At 29.2% G+C, this 14,781-nt stretch overlaps 1 protein-coding gene across 2 annotated transcripts in view; it reads right to left on the bottom strand.

The window, feature by feature from the left end:
- Nucleotides 1–14,781, bottom strand: part of pth2rb (parathyroid hormone 2 receptor b) — a 93,814-nt gene that overhangs the window by 32,985 nt on the left and 46,048 nt on the right. For both annotated transcript variants that reach the window (XR_013815899.1, XM_079808221.1), the window contains exons 6-9: nucleotides 12,797–12,980; nucleotides 9,894–10,047; nucleotides 6,115–6,175; nucleotides 5,940–6,006 (exon numbers count right to left, since the gene is read on the bottom strand). Coding sequence is in view for 1 of the 2 variants with exons in the window: in XM_079808221.1 (XP_079664347.1) it covers nucleotides 5,940–6,006; nucleotides 6,115–6,175; nucleotides 9,894–10,047; nucleotides 12,797–12,980 (466 nt within the window). In the remaining variant the exon portion in view is untranslated. The remainder of the gene's footprint in view (nucleotides 1–5,939; nucleotides 6,007–6,114; nucleotides 6,176–9,893; nucleotides 10,048–12,796; nucleotides 12,981–14,781) is intronic.

Genomic DNA, 14,781 nt, shown 5'->3' with positions numbered 1-14,781 from the left:
CATCCCCAAAGCGTCGTCCCGATGCAGTGCGAGTTCCCTCGAAAGGGAACCTGATGTAGCTACACTAACACTACAATCAATCAGTTCATCCTGTGAACACTCAGTATTGATTATTAAATAATTCTAAAAGATGGGTATTTACTAGTAGTTACTTGCATTTGCCTGAGTGCTTGAAGAGTCCGATGTATAGTCACAGAAGAAAGCCTTGATAGTTCGGTCTGATGGTGTTGAAGTTGCAATCGATTTCTTTTAACCTTTAGAATAGCCTCTCCTCTGAGTGGTCAGTGAGCCAATCATACTTAGGCTTTCGGAGGGAAAGTCTTACGATCCGTTGTCTCAAGCAGATAGTTTGTATATGTAACTGGATTGGTTGCTTATGAAGGAACTATTAAAGATTCTTGTAATACTAATATGTTGCACAGGTATCGACATATTACATGCACAATCATTCAGATCTTCAAAGTACAACTCCATAGACACCAAACAAGGTATAGCTGAGGTGACTGCGGGTTCTATATGCATAAAAACTAAATACCATATGAAAAATGAGATGGTACTAATCATACACACAATGTCCTGGGATGCGTGTTCATTTATAGATCAGTTTTTCTATAAACGAATGCAGGAAATTCTGTTTAAGGGCTATGGGTCTCCCTATCGCCCTTGTTTTTCACACTCTTTTAAGCCATAAACAAAGTCTTCTCTGATGGTAGCCCTCATAAAGGTGACCTTGCTCTTTTGGGGGAAGGTCCATTACCAAGCAAAAAGCATTTAAAGCATATTTGTTAAATGTAACAAGGAACTATGTGTCTGATTTGTCTCAGTCGTTACACGTACAAATAAGTGACTTAAAAACAGCAGCGTTGAATAATTATGACAATCCGGTAGCTCAAAAGCATTAGATTATATATTGACATTATCACTTTTAATTTGCCACTAAACTATTATAGATGCATAAAATAAAACTCCTACATTTGTGAATGATTACAGTCTTGGGGGGTGAATAATTTTGATTGCAACTGTATATGTATAATTTTATTTTTAACAATTTAAATAAACCTCCATAGAGAAATGGATAAACTGAGACGTGATATTTGAAGAAATATCAAGTTGTGAAAATAATATTTTCATTGCTGTCATTTCCAATCAAGCTGCAATTTTGTCTAATTATGCTGAAAATATTATTTAATTGTCTGTGTTTTTCACAGCTACGAAATTACCATTTGCAGGATAATTACGCCATTTTATTCCACAAGTCATTAAATGTAATTTTCACTCCAAATTGCTGTTAAACACAAAACATGAATTGAGATGTGGTGGAAATTTCAGGAGGTTTCAGGGCTGGCCAGAGTGAGAAAGTTGAACAAGTTGAACGCATTAAAAAAAACGCATTAAAGTATGTTCAACATTTTATCTTATAATTATGACTCAGCGTTTCATATTTTCAACTTTTTATCTCACTATTATTACTTTTAAAATCATATTTTCAACGTTTTATCTTATTATGACTTAGCATGTCATATTTTTGACTTTATCTAATGATGAGGACTTTTAAAATCATATTTTCCACATTTTATCTTATAATTATGACTTAGCATGACATATTTTTGACTTTATCTAATGATGAGGACTTTTAAAATCATATTTTCCACATTTTATCTTATAATTATGACTTAGCATGTCATATTTTTGACTTTATCTAATGATGAGGACTTTAAAAATCATATTTTCCAAATTTTATCTTATAATTATGACTTAGCATGTCATATTTTTGACTTTATCTAATGATGAGGACTTTTAAAATCATATTTTCAACATTTTATCTTGACTTAGCATGACATATTTTTGACTTTATCTAATGATGAGGACTTAAAATCATATTTTCCACATTTTATCTTATAATTATGACTTAGCATGTCATATTTTTGACTTTATCTAATGATGAGGACTTTTAAAATCATATTTTCAACATTTTATCTTATGACTTAGCATGACATATTTTTGACTTTATCTAATGATGAGGACTTTTAAAATCATATTTTCCACATTTTATCTTATAATTATGACTTAGCATGTCATATTTTTGACTTTATTTAATGATGAGGACTTTTAAAATCATATTTTCCACATTTTATCTTATAATTATGACTTAGCATGACATATTTTTGACTTTATCTAATGATGAGGACTTTTAAAATCATATTTTCCACATTTTATCTTATAATTATGACTTAGCATGACATATTTTTGACTTTATCTAATGATGAGGACTTTTAAAATCATATTTTCCACATTTTATCTTATAATTATGACTTAGCATGACATATTTTTGACTTTATCTAATGATGAGGACTTTTAAAATCATATTTTCCACATTTTATCTTATAATTATGACTTAGCATGTCATATATTTGACTTTATCTAATGATGAGGACTTTTAAAATCATATTTTCCACATTTTATCTTATAATTATGACTTAGCATGTCATATTTTTGACTTTATCTAATGATGAGGACTTTTAAAATCATATTTTCCACATTTTATCTTATAATTATGACTTAGCATGACATATTTTTGACTTTATCTAATGATGAGGACTTTTAAAATCATATTTTCCACATTTTATCTTATAATTATGACTTAGCATGTCATATTTTTGACTTTATCTAATGATGAGGACTTTTAAAATCATATTTTCAACATTTTATCTTGACTTAGCATGACATATTTTTGACTTTATCTAATGATGAGGACTTTAAAAATCATATTTTCCACATTTTATCTTATAATTATGACTTAGCATGACATATTTTTGACTTTATCTAATGATGAGGACTTTTAAAATTATATTTTCCACATTTTATCTTATAATTATGACTTAGCATGACATATTTTTGACTTTATCTAATGATGAGGACTTTTAAAATCATATTTTCCACATTTTATCTTATAATTATGACTTAGCATGACATATTTTTTACTTTATCTAATGATGAGGACTTTTAAAATCATATTTTCCACATTTTATCTTATAATTATGACTTAGCATGTCATATTTTTGACTTTATCTAATGATGAGGACTTTTAAAATCATAAAAATCAACAAGTTGAAAGCATTCCGCATATCTGAGCCGTGAACGTTTCAACAGGTCTAAACAGTTTTCCATATTCCACGCTACGTCGTAATCAATACACCATAGAAATTGTTAGTCATGAGCGCTTGGTGCGCAAATTCATCCTTATTTGTATGTTTTGCTGACAGGCTGGACAAAAATACATTTGCATTCTGTCACATAATTACAGCTCTCCTGTTGTGCGACGGTCCAGACATTCTTAAAATCGCAGCTCCATTACAGCCGAAAGCGCTTATGCTCGGCAAAGCCAATAATTAACAGCATAATGTGCTCATGCAGCAGATAAATATATGCATGGAACCACTAACTGGTCAATCACATTCAGTCACAGCACGTCAACAAACGACAGTACGCCTCAATCCACACGACCCTTTGACCCGCTGGATTACAGGATTTGACGTCTCTTTTCGAGTGTCCCGTGTCCAGGGTTGAGTTGGGGGTTAATGGGAAGACAGCTGTGTGTGATTCTGTTGCTCTTAACAACTGCTTTGATGGCAACTTCACGAATATGGTGCAATTTGGTCTCCCACAAGGCATTTAGAAACGAGAACTGTTCGATATGTTAGACTCTTATCCAGCGTTTAATTCATCCGAAATTAAAAACGTCACAATCCCACGACCCTGAAAATGTATTTAATCATAATTTGGATTTTTAAGTCCTAATTTTTACTTTAAATCATAAAATCATAAAAAAAAATCATATTTTCAACATTTTATCTTATAATTATGACTTAGCATGTCATATTTTTGACTTTATCTAATGATGAGGACTTTTAAAATCATATTTTCAACATTTTATCTTATTATGACTTAGCATTAAAAATGTCACAATCCCACGACCCTGAAAATGTATTTAATCATAATTTTGATTTTTAAGTCCTAATTTTGACTTTAAATCCATTTATCTCTGAATTTCTAAAGTCCTAATTTCAATTGTTCATCTCACAATGACTTAGTATGTCGTATTTTTGACTTTTTATCTCACTATTATGACTTTTAAAATCATATTTTTGACTTTATCTAATAATGAGGACATTTCAAATCATATTTTCAACATTTTATCTTATGGTTATGACTTGGCGTTTCATATTTTCAACTTTTTATCTCACTATTATGACTTTTAAAATCATATTTTCAACATTTTATCTTATAATTATGACTTGGCATGTAGTATTTTCAACATTTTATCTTATAATTGACTTTTAAAATCATATTTTCCACATTTTATCTAATAATGAGGACTTTTAAAATCATATTTTCAACATTTTATCTTATAATTATGACTTAGCATGTCGTATTTTTGTCTTTTTATCTCACTATTATGACTTTTAAAATCATATTTTCAACATTTTATCTTATAATTATGACTAAGCATGTCATATTTTTGACTTTATTTAATAATGAGGACTTTTAAAATCATATTTTGACTTTTTATCTAATAATGAGGACTTTAAAAATCATATTTTCAACATTTTATCTTATTATGACTTAGCATGTCGTATTTTTGTCTTATCTCACTATTATGACTTTTAAAATCATATTTTCAACATTTTATCTTATAATTATGACTAAGCATGTCATATTTTTGACTTTTTATCTCACTATTATGACTTTTAAAATCGTATTTTCAACATTTTATCTTATAATTATGACTAAGCATGTCAAATTTTTGACTTTTTATCTCACTATTATGACTTTTAAAATCATATTTTCAACATTTTATCTTATAATTATGACTAAGCATGTCATATTTTTGACTTTTTATCTCACTATTATGACTTTTAAAATCATATTTTCAACATTTTATCTTATAATTATGACTAAGCATGTCATATTTTTGACTTTTTATCTCACTATTATGACTTTTAAAATCATATTTTCAACATTTTATCTTATAATTATGACTAAGCATGTCATATTTTTGACTTTTTATCTCACTATTATGACTTTTAAAATCATATTTTCAACATTTTATCTTATAATTATGACTAAGCATGTCATATTTTTGACTTTATCTAATAATGAGGACTTTAAAATCATATTTTCAACATTTTATCTTGTAATTATGACTTAGCATATTTTCAACATTTTATCTTATAATGAGGACATTTAAAATCATATTTTCAACATTTTATCTCTTAATTATGACTTAACATGTCGTATTTTCAACATTTTATCTTGTAATTATGACTTAGCATGTCGTATTTTTGACTTTTTATCTCACTATTATGACTTTTAAAATCATATTTTTGACTTTATCTAATAATGAGGACTTTTAAAATCATATTTTCAACATTTTATCTTGTAATTATGACTTAGCATATTTTCAACATTTTATCTTATAATGAGGACATTTAAAATCATATTTTCAACATTTTATCTCTTAATTATGACTTAACATGTCGTATTTTCAACATTTTATCTTGTAATTATGACTTAGCATGTCGTATTTTTGACTTTTTATCACACTATAATGACTTTTAAAATCATATTTTTTTACTTTATCTAATAATGAGGACTTTTAAAATCATACTTTCAACATTTTATCTTATACTTATGACTTAGCTTGTCATATTTTTGACTTTTTATCTAATAATGAGGACTTTTAAAATCATATTTTCAATATTTTATCGTTTAATTATGACTTTATGATAACTAAAATGAGCTGATCAGTATTATAGTTGAATATTTAGTGTCCCCATCTGAGCAAACCAAAGCCAAAGGCGACAGAGGCGATGAAATAATACTACAGTAACACTGAATGTATCTATTTTCAATATTTTTATAACCACCAACCAACTCACCCCTATTGCTGTCAGAATAGGAACTTGGTAAATCCATTTAATATTGCCAGCGCTCAACTCCCAACACCTTAGGGGGAAAATAGAGTAATATTAGTTAAGATATATATAGAACAGCTTGTGTGTTTGTGACTTTTTTATATTTCCGAGAAGGCTGGGAAATGTGCGGTTTGCTCACCTTACATCTGCCAGCGTTGCCCTGACGACAGCCCAGGTTGACACGAAGAGAGCCGGAACACCTGCAGTCGCACAAATTAGAAAAGGACCAGATTTATCAACTTTAATGCAGAATTCAAGCACAGAAGCATGCCCGACGCGTGCCACTGACTCCCCGGAACAACACAATTCTCAATTTGTTTTATTTTTTGTTCAGATCCTACAATTCAAAGCCTCCTGAAAGTCTTCTCGACCCTCTGGATGATAAATGACATGTGAAGTCTCCCCTCACCTGCCATTGGTCAAACAAACCCTTAGTCCCGCCCCAAATTCACACTATTGGCTGCCTAAAAGGTCAAGGTTTGGCTGGTTAGATGTTTTAACTACACCATCAGCAGCCATTAAAATGAAAATATAAAAAGAAAATCAATATTTTTTTATATATCGACAGTATATTAAGTAACATGATTTATAATGTCTTATATAATAATATATTTTAATATACATTTTATTAAATGTTTTTTCAGCCATATTCTGACAAAATAAATATGCTTTTTCATGCTTTAAAAAACATTTAATGATTTTTATAATAAAAAAAACACACACATATATATATATATATATATATATATATATATATATATATATATATATATATATATATATATATATATATATATATATATATATATATATATATATATATATATATATATATATATATATATATATAAATAAAAATATTATATATATATATATTAGGCTGTCAAAAGATTAATCACGATTAATCGCATCCAAAATAAAAGCTTGTGTTTACATAATATATGTGTGTGTGTACTCTGTTAATAATAATATATGTGTGTGTACTCTGTTAATTATTATTTATATATAAATACACACACAAGCATGTATATATTTAAGAAAAAAATATTATTTTTATATGTAAAACATTTATATTTATATATATTATAGATTATATAAATGTATATACATGCAAATATTTCTTAAATATATACATGAATGTGTGTGTATTTATATATAAATAATAATTAACAGAGTACACACACATATTTTATTATTAACAGAGTACACACACTTTTATTTTGGATGCGATTAATCGCGATTAATCTTTTGACAGCCCTAATATATATATATATATATATATATATATATATATATATATATATATATATAATAAATTATCTATGTTTATTAGTGCTGGGTTAAAAATGAATTGTGATTAATCGCATCCAAAATAAATGTTTTATGTTTACATAATATGTGTGTATAATTATTATGTATATATAAATACACACACATTCATGTATATATTTAAGAAATATTTGCATGTATATACTGTGTATATATAATTGATCTTGTATATAATTTTTTTTTTTTAAATATAATTTTTTTTAAATATATACATGCATGTATGTGTATTTTATTTATACATAATTATATACAGTACACACACATATATTATGTAAACATTTATTATGTAAAAATTGATTAATCACGATTCATTGATTAAAAATGTATTTAAAATAATTGATTAATTTTTCCCCAGCACTAATGTTTATATTATAAGTTTAAAAAAATATTATATATATATATCAGGGCTGTCAAAAGATTAATCGTGATTAATCACATCCAAAATAAAAGTTTGTGTTTGCATAATATATGTGTGTGTACTCTGTTAATTATTATTTATATATAAATACACACACAAGCATGTATATATTTAAGAAAAAAATATTATTTTTATATATAAAACATTTATATTTATATATATTATAGATTATATACAGTATATACATGCAAATATTTCTTAAATATATATACATGCTTGTGTGTGTATTTATATAAAAATAATAATTAACAGAGTACACACACATATATTATGTAAACACAAACTTTTATTTTGGATGCGATTAATCGCGATTAATCTTTTGACAGCCCTAATATATATATATATATATATATATATATATATATATATATATATATATATATATATATATATATATATATATATATATATATATATATATATATATAATTTCACGAAATGTACTTATTTATTTGTTTACAGTTGACATTTACAGTATTTTAATATTAAAAAAAAAAGACACTTCAACTTTCATATGTTAATAGTCTGGCTATAAATAATATGCTGAGAGCAAAAGTCCCAGTGGCCATTGATTTATGATGATGTGTCTCTCTAAATACAGAGTTTATTAATTATGAAAAAGCCAAAACTCGACCTCAGCAAACAACTTGCGGCGATGTCTCTTTGATCAGATGTTGAGTATGAATCGCCCTCATTAGGTGGTTACTCTACGGCAAACACATCGATGCCAGGAACATGAATTATGCATTATTGATTATGATCAGAACATCAATACGTTGCTTAATGTTGACTGTAAAATGGCTGATCCTGTGCTCGGTGTCATTGTCAATCTGTGTGTAACAAACATGTGTGGGTTTTCTGTCATTCGAGAGAGTATCTAAGACCTTTCAAAGCACTTCAGAGATGTCTGCTCGGCTTGCCTGGCGAATATTAAGCATCAAAGTATGAATAACTAAAGCTTTAAATAAGTGTTTCCGCCTCAAAGGACAGCAAAACGATCCGACTGAGATTGTAGGAAGAGGAAGCCTCACATGAGGGTTATCATAACAAGCTGTGAAATGGGTTGGGTTACGTCTGGGCAGTGTTCATTTTGACAGCATATTTTGATTTAGTTTTATAGTCATAGTCTTTTGACTAAAATGCCATTTAGTTTTAGTCATATTTTAGTCACCTGAATTGTTTTTAGTTTTAGTCTAGTTTTAGTCGACTAAAATCTAATGAGTTTAGTTAAGTTGTAATACATTAAGCATTTAAGCATTACATAACCGACTGTCACTTGAACTGTCATTTTGACATTATTTTGTTTTTTACATTAAAAATACACGAAAGAGCTCAATTCACTTTTTGTTTGTTTTTAAAAACATCTATATAGTTTTTATAACTTTGTATTTCTGTTTTAGTTAGTATATCATGTTAAGCTAAAGCTTCAAATAAGTTCATTTATTTATTTTTAATTTCAGTTAACATTTATTTAATGTCAGGTAATGAAGTTTTTTTTAATGGTTTTAGTGAACTATTATAACGCTGATACTTTATTGAATATGTGTCAAATACTGATCTTTCCTCCTGACTATGAATTAAATGGGAATTAAATTAAATACAGTTTATTGTGTAAGCAAAATCGAATATATAATGCGTGACTTAATTATAAACCAGCTGGAAATACACCGGGACTCTTATTTTGAAATGTCTGCGCCTTACTATTGCAGTTGGAGCTCACTCAATTTCAGATGAGGAGATAAAATATGCCTTGTTACAACCGTCTAAAACATATTACTATATAAACATCGTAAAGTAAACATTGTCATTATTCATCAGCATTAGTTCATAAACAATTGCGTGGCATAAATGTGTGTTATTGATTGATTGTGAGCCGGCTGGATTAGGGGTGTGTGAGCCGTGTTTTCTGTTTTCGTGTTTTGACTGGATCTCTTCCCGAATCGTCCCTCACTAACATTTTCGTCTCGTTTTTATTTGTTGACGAAAATGACCGTTGATTTTCGTTATAGTTTTTGTCATCCAACACTAGTTTTTATTTAGTTATCGTCTCGTTTCCGTCAGTGAAAAAAGGTCGTTGACGAAAATTATGACGAAAATTATTCGTCAACGAAATTAACACTGCACCTGGGCAGGGCAAAACCAGCCGCTGATTGCTCCTAATGCGCACTTACCCCACCCGATGAGGGTGAAGCCCCACAGATATTTGGAGTCGGAGAAGAAGGCCATGAAAATGAGACTGTGAAGGTACAGGCCCTCCACTAGGATCCAGTAGTAGTTGGTTGCCAGGAAATAAATGAAGAATAGGACCGTGATCTTGCAGCCGAACTGAAAATACAAACAACCAGCCAATCAGAAACCTGCAATCGACCAATCACAGCTCATTGTTATGCTGCCTATAAGCATAGCTGCCAAGTCGGCGTATAACACACGACTTTGCGCTTCTTTTTTTGGAAAGACGCGTTAAAAAATCACGTGTTTTTTGGGCTTATTTTAAAATATGTGGTTGCTTGTTAAGCACCTTCGTTTCTTTACATTGGTCGCCGTTTTGTCCTGTACATTGACTGACACACAGCTAATAGCCAATCAGTGTAATGAAGTGCTGTAGTAATTCATCGTCATCATATTTTCAACATTTTATCTCTTAATTATGACTTAGCATGTTGTATTTTCGACTTTTTATCTCACTATTATGACTTAAAATCATATTTTTGACTTTATCTAATAATGAGGACATTTAAAATCATATTTTTCAACATTTTATCTTATAATTATGACTTAACATGTTGTATTTTTGACTTTTTATCTCACTATTATGACTTTTAAAAGCATATTTTTGACTTTATCTAATAATGACGACATTTAAAATCATATTTTCAACATCTTATCTCTTAATTATGACTTAGCATGTCGTATTTTCGACTTTTTATCTCACTATTATGACTTTTAAAATCATATTTTTTACTTTATCTAATAATGAGGACATATAATTATAAGATAAAATGTGATTCTATGTCCTCATTATTAGATAAAGTAAAAAATATGATTTTAAAAGTCATAATAGTGAGATAAAGTCAAAAATACAACATGCAAAGTCATAATTATAAGATAAAATGTGATTCTGACTTCGCATGTTGTATTTTTGACTTTTTATCTCACTATTATGACTTTTAAAATCACATTTTGACTTTATCTAATAATGACGACTTTTAAAATCATACTTTCAACATTTTATCTTATAATTATCACTTAGCATGTCATATTTTTGACTTTTTATCTCACTATTATGACTTTTAAAATCATATCTTTGACTTTATCTAATAATGAGGACATTTAAAATCATATTTTCAACATTTTATCTCTTAATTATGACTTAACATGTCGTATTTTTTACTTTATATTACTATAATGACTTTTAAAATCATATCTTTGACTTTATCTAATAATGAGGACATTTAAAATCATATTTTCAACATTTTATCTCTTAATTATGACTTAACATGTCGTATTTTTGACTTTTTATCTCACTATAATGACTTTTAAAATCCTATTTTTGACTTTATCTAATAATGAGGACATTTAAAATCATATTTTCAACATTTTATCTCTTAATTGTGACTTAGCATGTCGTATTTTCGACTTTTTATCTCACTATAAGGACTTAAAATCACATTTTGACTTTATCTAATGAGGACTTTTAAAATCATATTTTTCAACATTTTATCTCTTAATTATGACTTAACATGTCGTATTTTTGACTTTTTATCTCACTATAATGACTTTTAAAATCATATCTTTGACTTTATCTAATAATGAGGACATTTAAAATCATATTTTCAACATTTTATCTCTTAATTATGACTTAGCATGTCGTATTTTCGACTTTTTATCTCACTATTATGACTTTTAAAATCATATTTTTTACTTTATCTAATAATGAGGACATTTAAAATCATACTTTCAACATTTTATCTTATAATTATGACTTCGCATGTTGTATTTTTGACTTTTTATCTAACTATTATGACTTTTAAAATCACATTTTGACTTTATCTAATAATGACGACTTTTAAAATCATACTTTCAACATTTTATCTTATAATTATGACTTAGCATGTCATATTTTTGACTTTTTATCTCACTATAAGGACTTAAAATCACATTTTGACTTTATCTAATAATGACGACTTTTAAAATCATACTTTCAACATTTTATCTTATAATTATGACTTAGCATGTCATATTTTTGACTTTTTATCTCACTATAAGGACTTAAAATCACATTTTGACTTTATCTAATGAGGACTTTTAAAATCATATTTTCAACATTTTATCTCTTAATTATGACTTAACATGTCGTATTTTTGACTTTTTATCTCACTATAATGACTTTTAAAATCCTATTTTTGACTTTATCTAATAATGACGACTTTTAAAATCATATTTTCTAAATTTTATCTTATAATTATGACTTAGCATGTCGTATTTTCGACTTTACATCCCGCCTCTTCCCCCTCATTTGCCCTGTCCCAAATGGCACACTTCATGTGCACTTTCGGTCTTGTGGACTTAAAATGGCTGCCGTGTGCGGGTGTCCGTTAAAGGGATCCCCTAGTGTTAAGACTTGTATGGCTTAATATAACACAAATGATGTCTCTTACTGAAATATGTAATAGAAAAAACATGAAAGATCTACGTTATGTAAAAAATCCATTATATATTTGGACATTGGGCGACGCCATTTTGTTTGCGTTCTAGGTCGATGACGTAGAATGGTTGCACTTGGCAATCAACTGGTGCTATTTTTACCACAACAGAACTCGAAAAATGTTTCAGAGTTAAAAACAACAACAATGAATTGCTTTGTAATTGCATTTAAAACACACTCAAACACACGTGTGCACACAAACTCACACACACAAACAGATTTCACCAACGCTCAACCAACGTCAATGCAGAGAAAAGTTAATTTAAGTTAACACAAGTTAATTAATGTAATTGCAGCAAAAACTAGTTCAACTCATCTCAAGAAAAATGTAATTAAACTCAGCCTAGATTTCTAAGTCATTGCACTCACATACTGAGTCTTGTCCAGAGGGGAAATGGAGACGGTGCTGATGTTGTCCATTAGCATGGTGTCGTACTCCTGTAGCACACCATTAGCGTACACCACTCTATCTTTCACGAAAATGCTGGCCGCACGCAGCATGAAAGACACGAACAGATGCATGTGGATGTAGTTTCTGGTGCAGTGGAGACGCCTGGGACACGAAAAGAGAGAAAAGTTATGCTAATCACAGGAAATCTTGTCAGTTTTGTTCTTTTCTAAGGAGCCTCTAAAGGGACATGGTGGTTGGAAAAAAATTGGCAGCGGCCATTTGCACTAAGTAGCAATAGATGGTGTTTACACCAAGTGTTAATAGTGATCGATGGTGTTTACACCAAGTGTTAATAGCGATAGATGGTGTTTACACCAAATGTTAATAGCGATAGATGGTGTTTACACCAAGTGTTAATAGTGATAGATGGTATTTACACCGTGCAAATAGCGATAGATGGTACATACAACAAGTGTAAATAGCGATAGATGGTACATACAACAAGTGTAAATAGCGATAGATGGTATTTACACTGTGTAAATAGCGATAGATGGTATTTACACTGTGTAAATAGCGATAGATGGTATTTACACTGTGTAAATAGCGATAGGTGTACTTACACCAAGTGTAAATAGCGATAGATGGTATTTACACTGTGTAAATAGCCATAGATGTACTTACACCAAGTGTAAATAGTGATAGATGGTATTTACACTGTGTAAATAGCCATAGATGTACTTACACCAAGTGTAAATAGCGATAGATGGTATTTACACTGTGTAAATAGCCATAGATGTACTTACACCAAGTGTAAATAGTGATAGATGGTATTTACACTGTGTAAATAGCGATAGATGGTATTTACACTGTGTAAATAGCGATAGATGGTATTTACACTGTGTAAATAGCGATAGATGGTATTTACACTGTGTAAATAGCGATAGATGTACTTACACCAAGTGTAAATAGTGATAGATGGTATTTACACTGTGTAAATAGCCATAGATGTACTTACACCAAGTGTAAATAGTGATAGATGGTATTTACACTGTGTAAATAGCGATAGATGGTACATACAACAAGTGCAAATAGCGGTAGATGGTATTTACACTGTGTAAATAGCGATAGATGGTACATACAACAAGTGCAAATAGCGATAGATGGTATTTATACTGTGTAAATAGCGATAGATGGTATTTACACTGTGTAAATAGCGATAGATGGTATTTACACTGTGTAAAGAGCGATAGATGGTATTTACACCAAGTGTAAATAGTGATAGATGGTATTTACACTGTGTAAATAGCGATAGATGTACTTACACCAAGTGTAAATAGTGATAGATGGTATTTACACTGTGTAAATAGCGATAGATGGTACATACAACAAGTGCAAATAGCGGTAGACGGTATTTACACTGTGTAAATAGCGATAGATGGTACATAAAATAAGTGCTAATAGAGATAGATGGTATTTACACTGTGTAAATAGCGATAGATGGTACATACAACAAGTGCTAATAGAGATAGATGGTATTTACACTGTGTAAATAGTGATAGATGGTACATACAACAAGTGCTAATAGAGATAGATGGTATTTACACTGTGTAAATAGCGATAGATGGTATTTACACTGTGTAAATAGCGATAGATGGTACATACAACAAGTGCTAATAGAGATAGATGGTATTTACACTGTGTAAATAGTGATAGATGGTACATACAACAAGTACAAATAGTGATAGATGGTATTTACACTGTGTAAATAGCGATAGATGGTGTTTACACCAAGTGTAAATAGCGATAGATGGTATTTACACTGTGTAAATAGCGATAGATGGTATTTACACTGTGTAAATAGCGATAGATGGTATTTACACTGTGTAAATAGCGATAGATGGTACTTACACCAAGTGTAAATAGCGATAGATGGTACTTACACCAAGTGTAAATAGCGATAGAT

Source organism: Gobio gobio (genome assembly GCF_949357685.1).
Source record: "Gobio gobio genome assembly, chromosome: 24".
Classification (NCBI taxonomy): domain Eukaryota; kingdom Metazoa; phylum Chordata; class Actinopteri; order Cypriniformes; family Gobionidae; genus Gobio; species Gobio gobio.
This window is presented reverse-complemented; position numbering and strand designations above follow the sequence as displayed.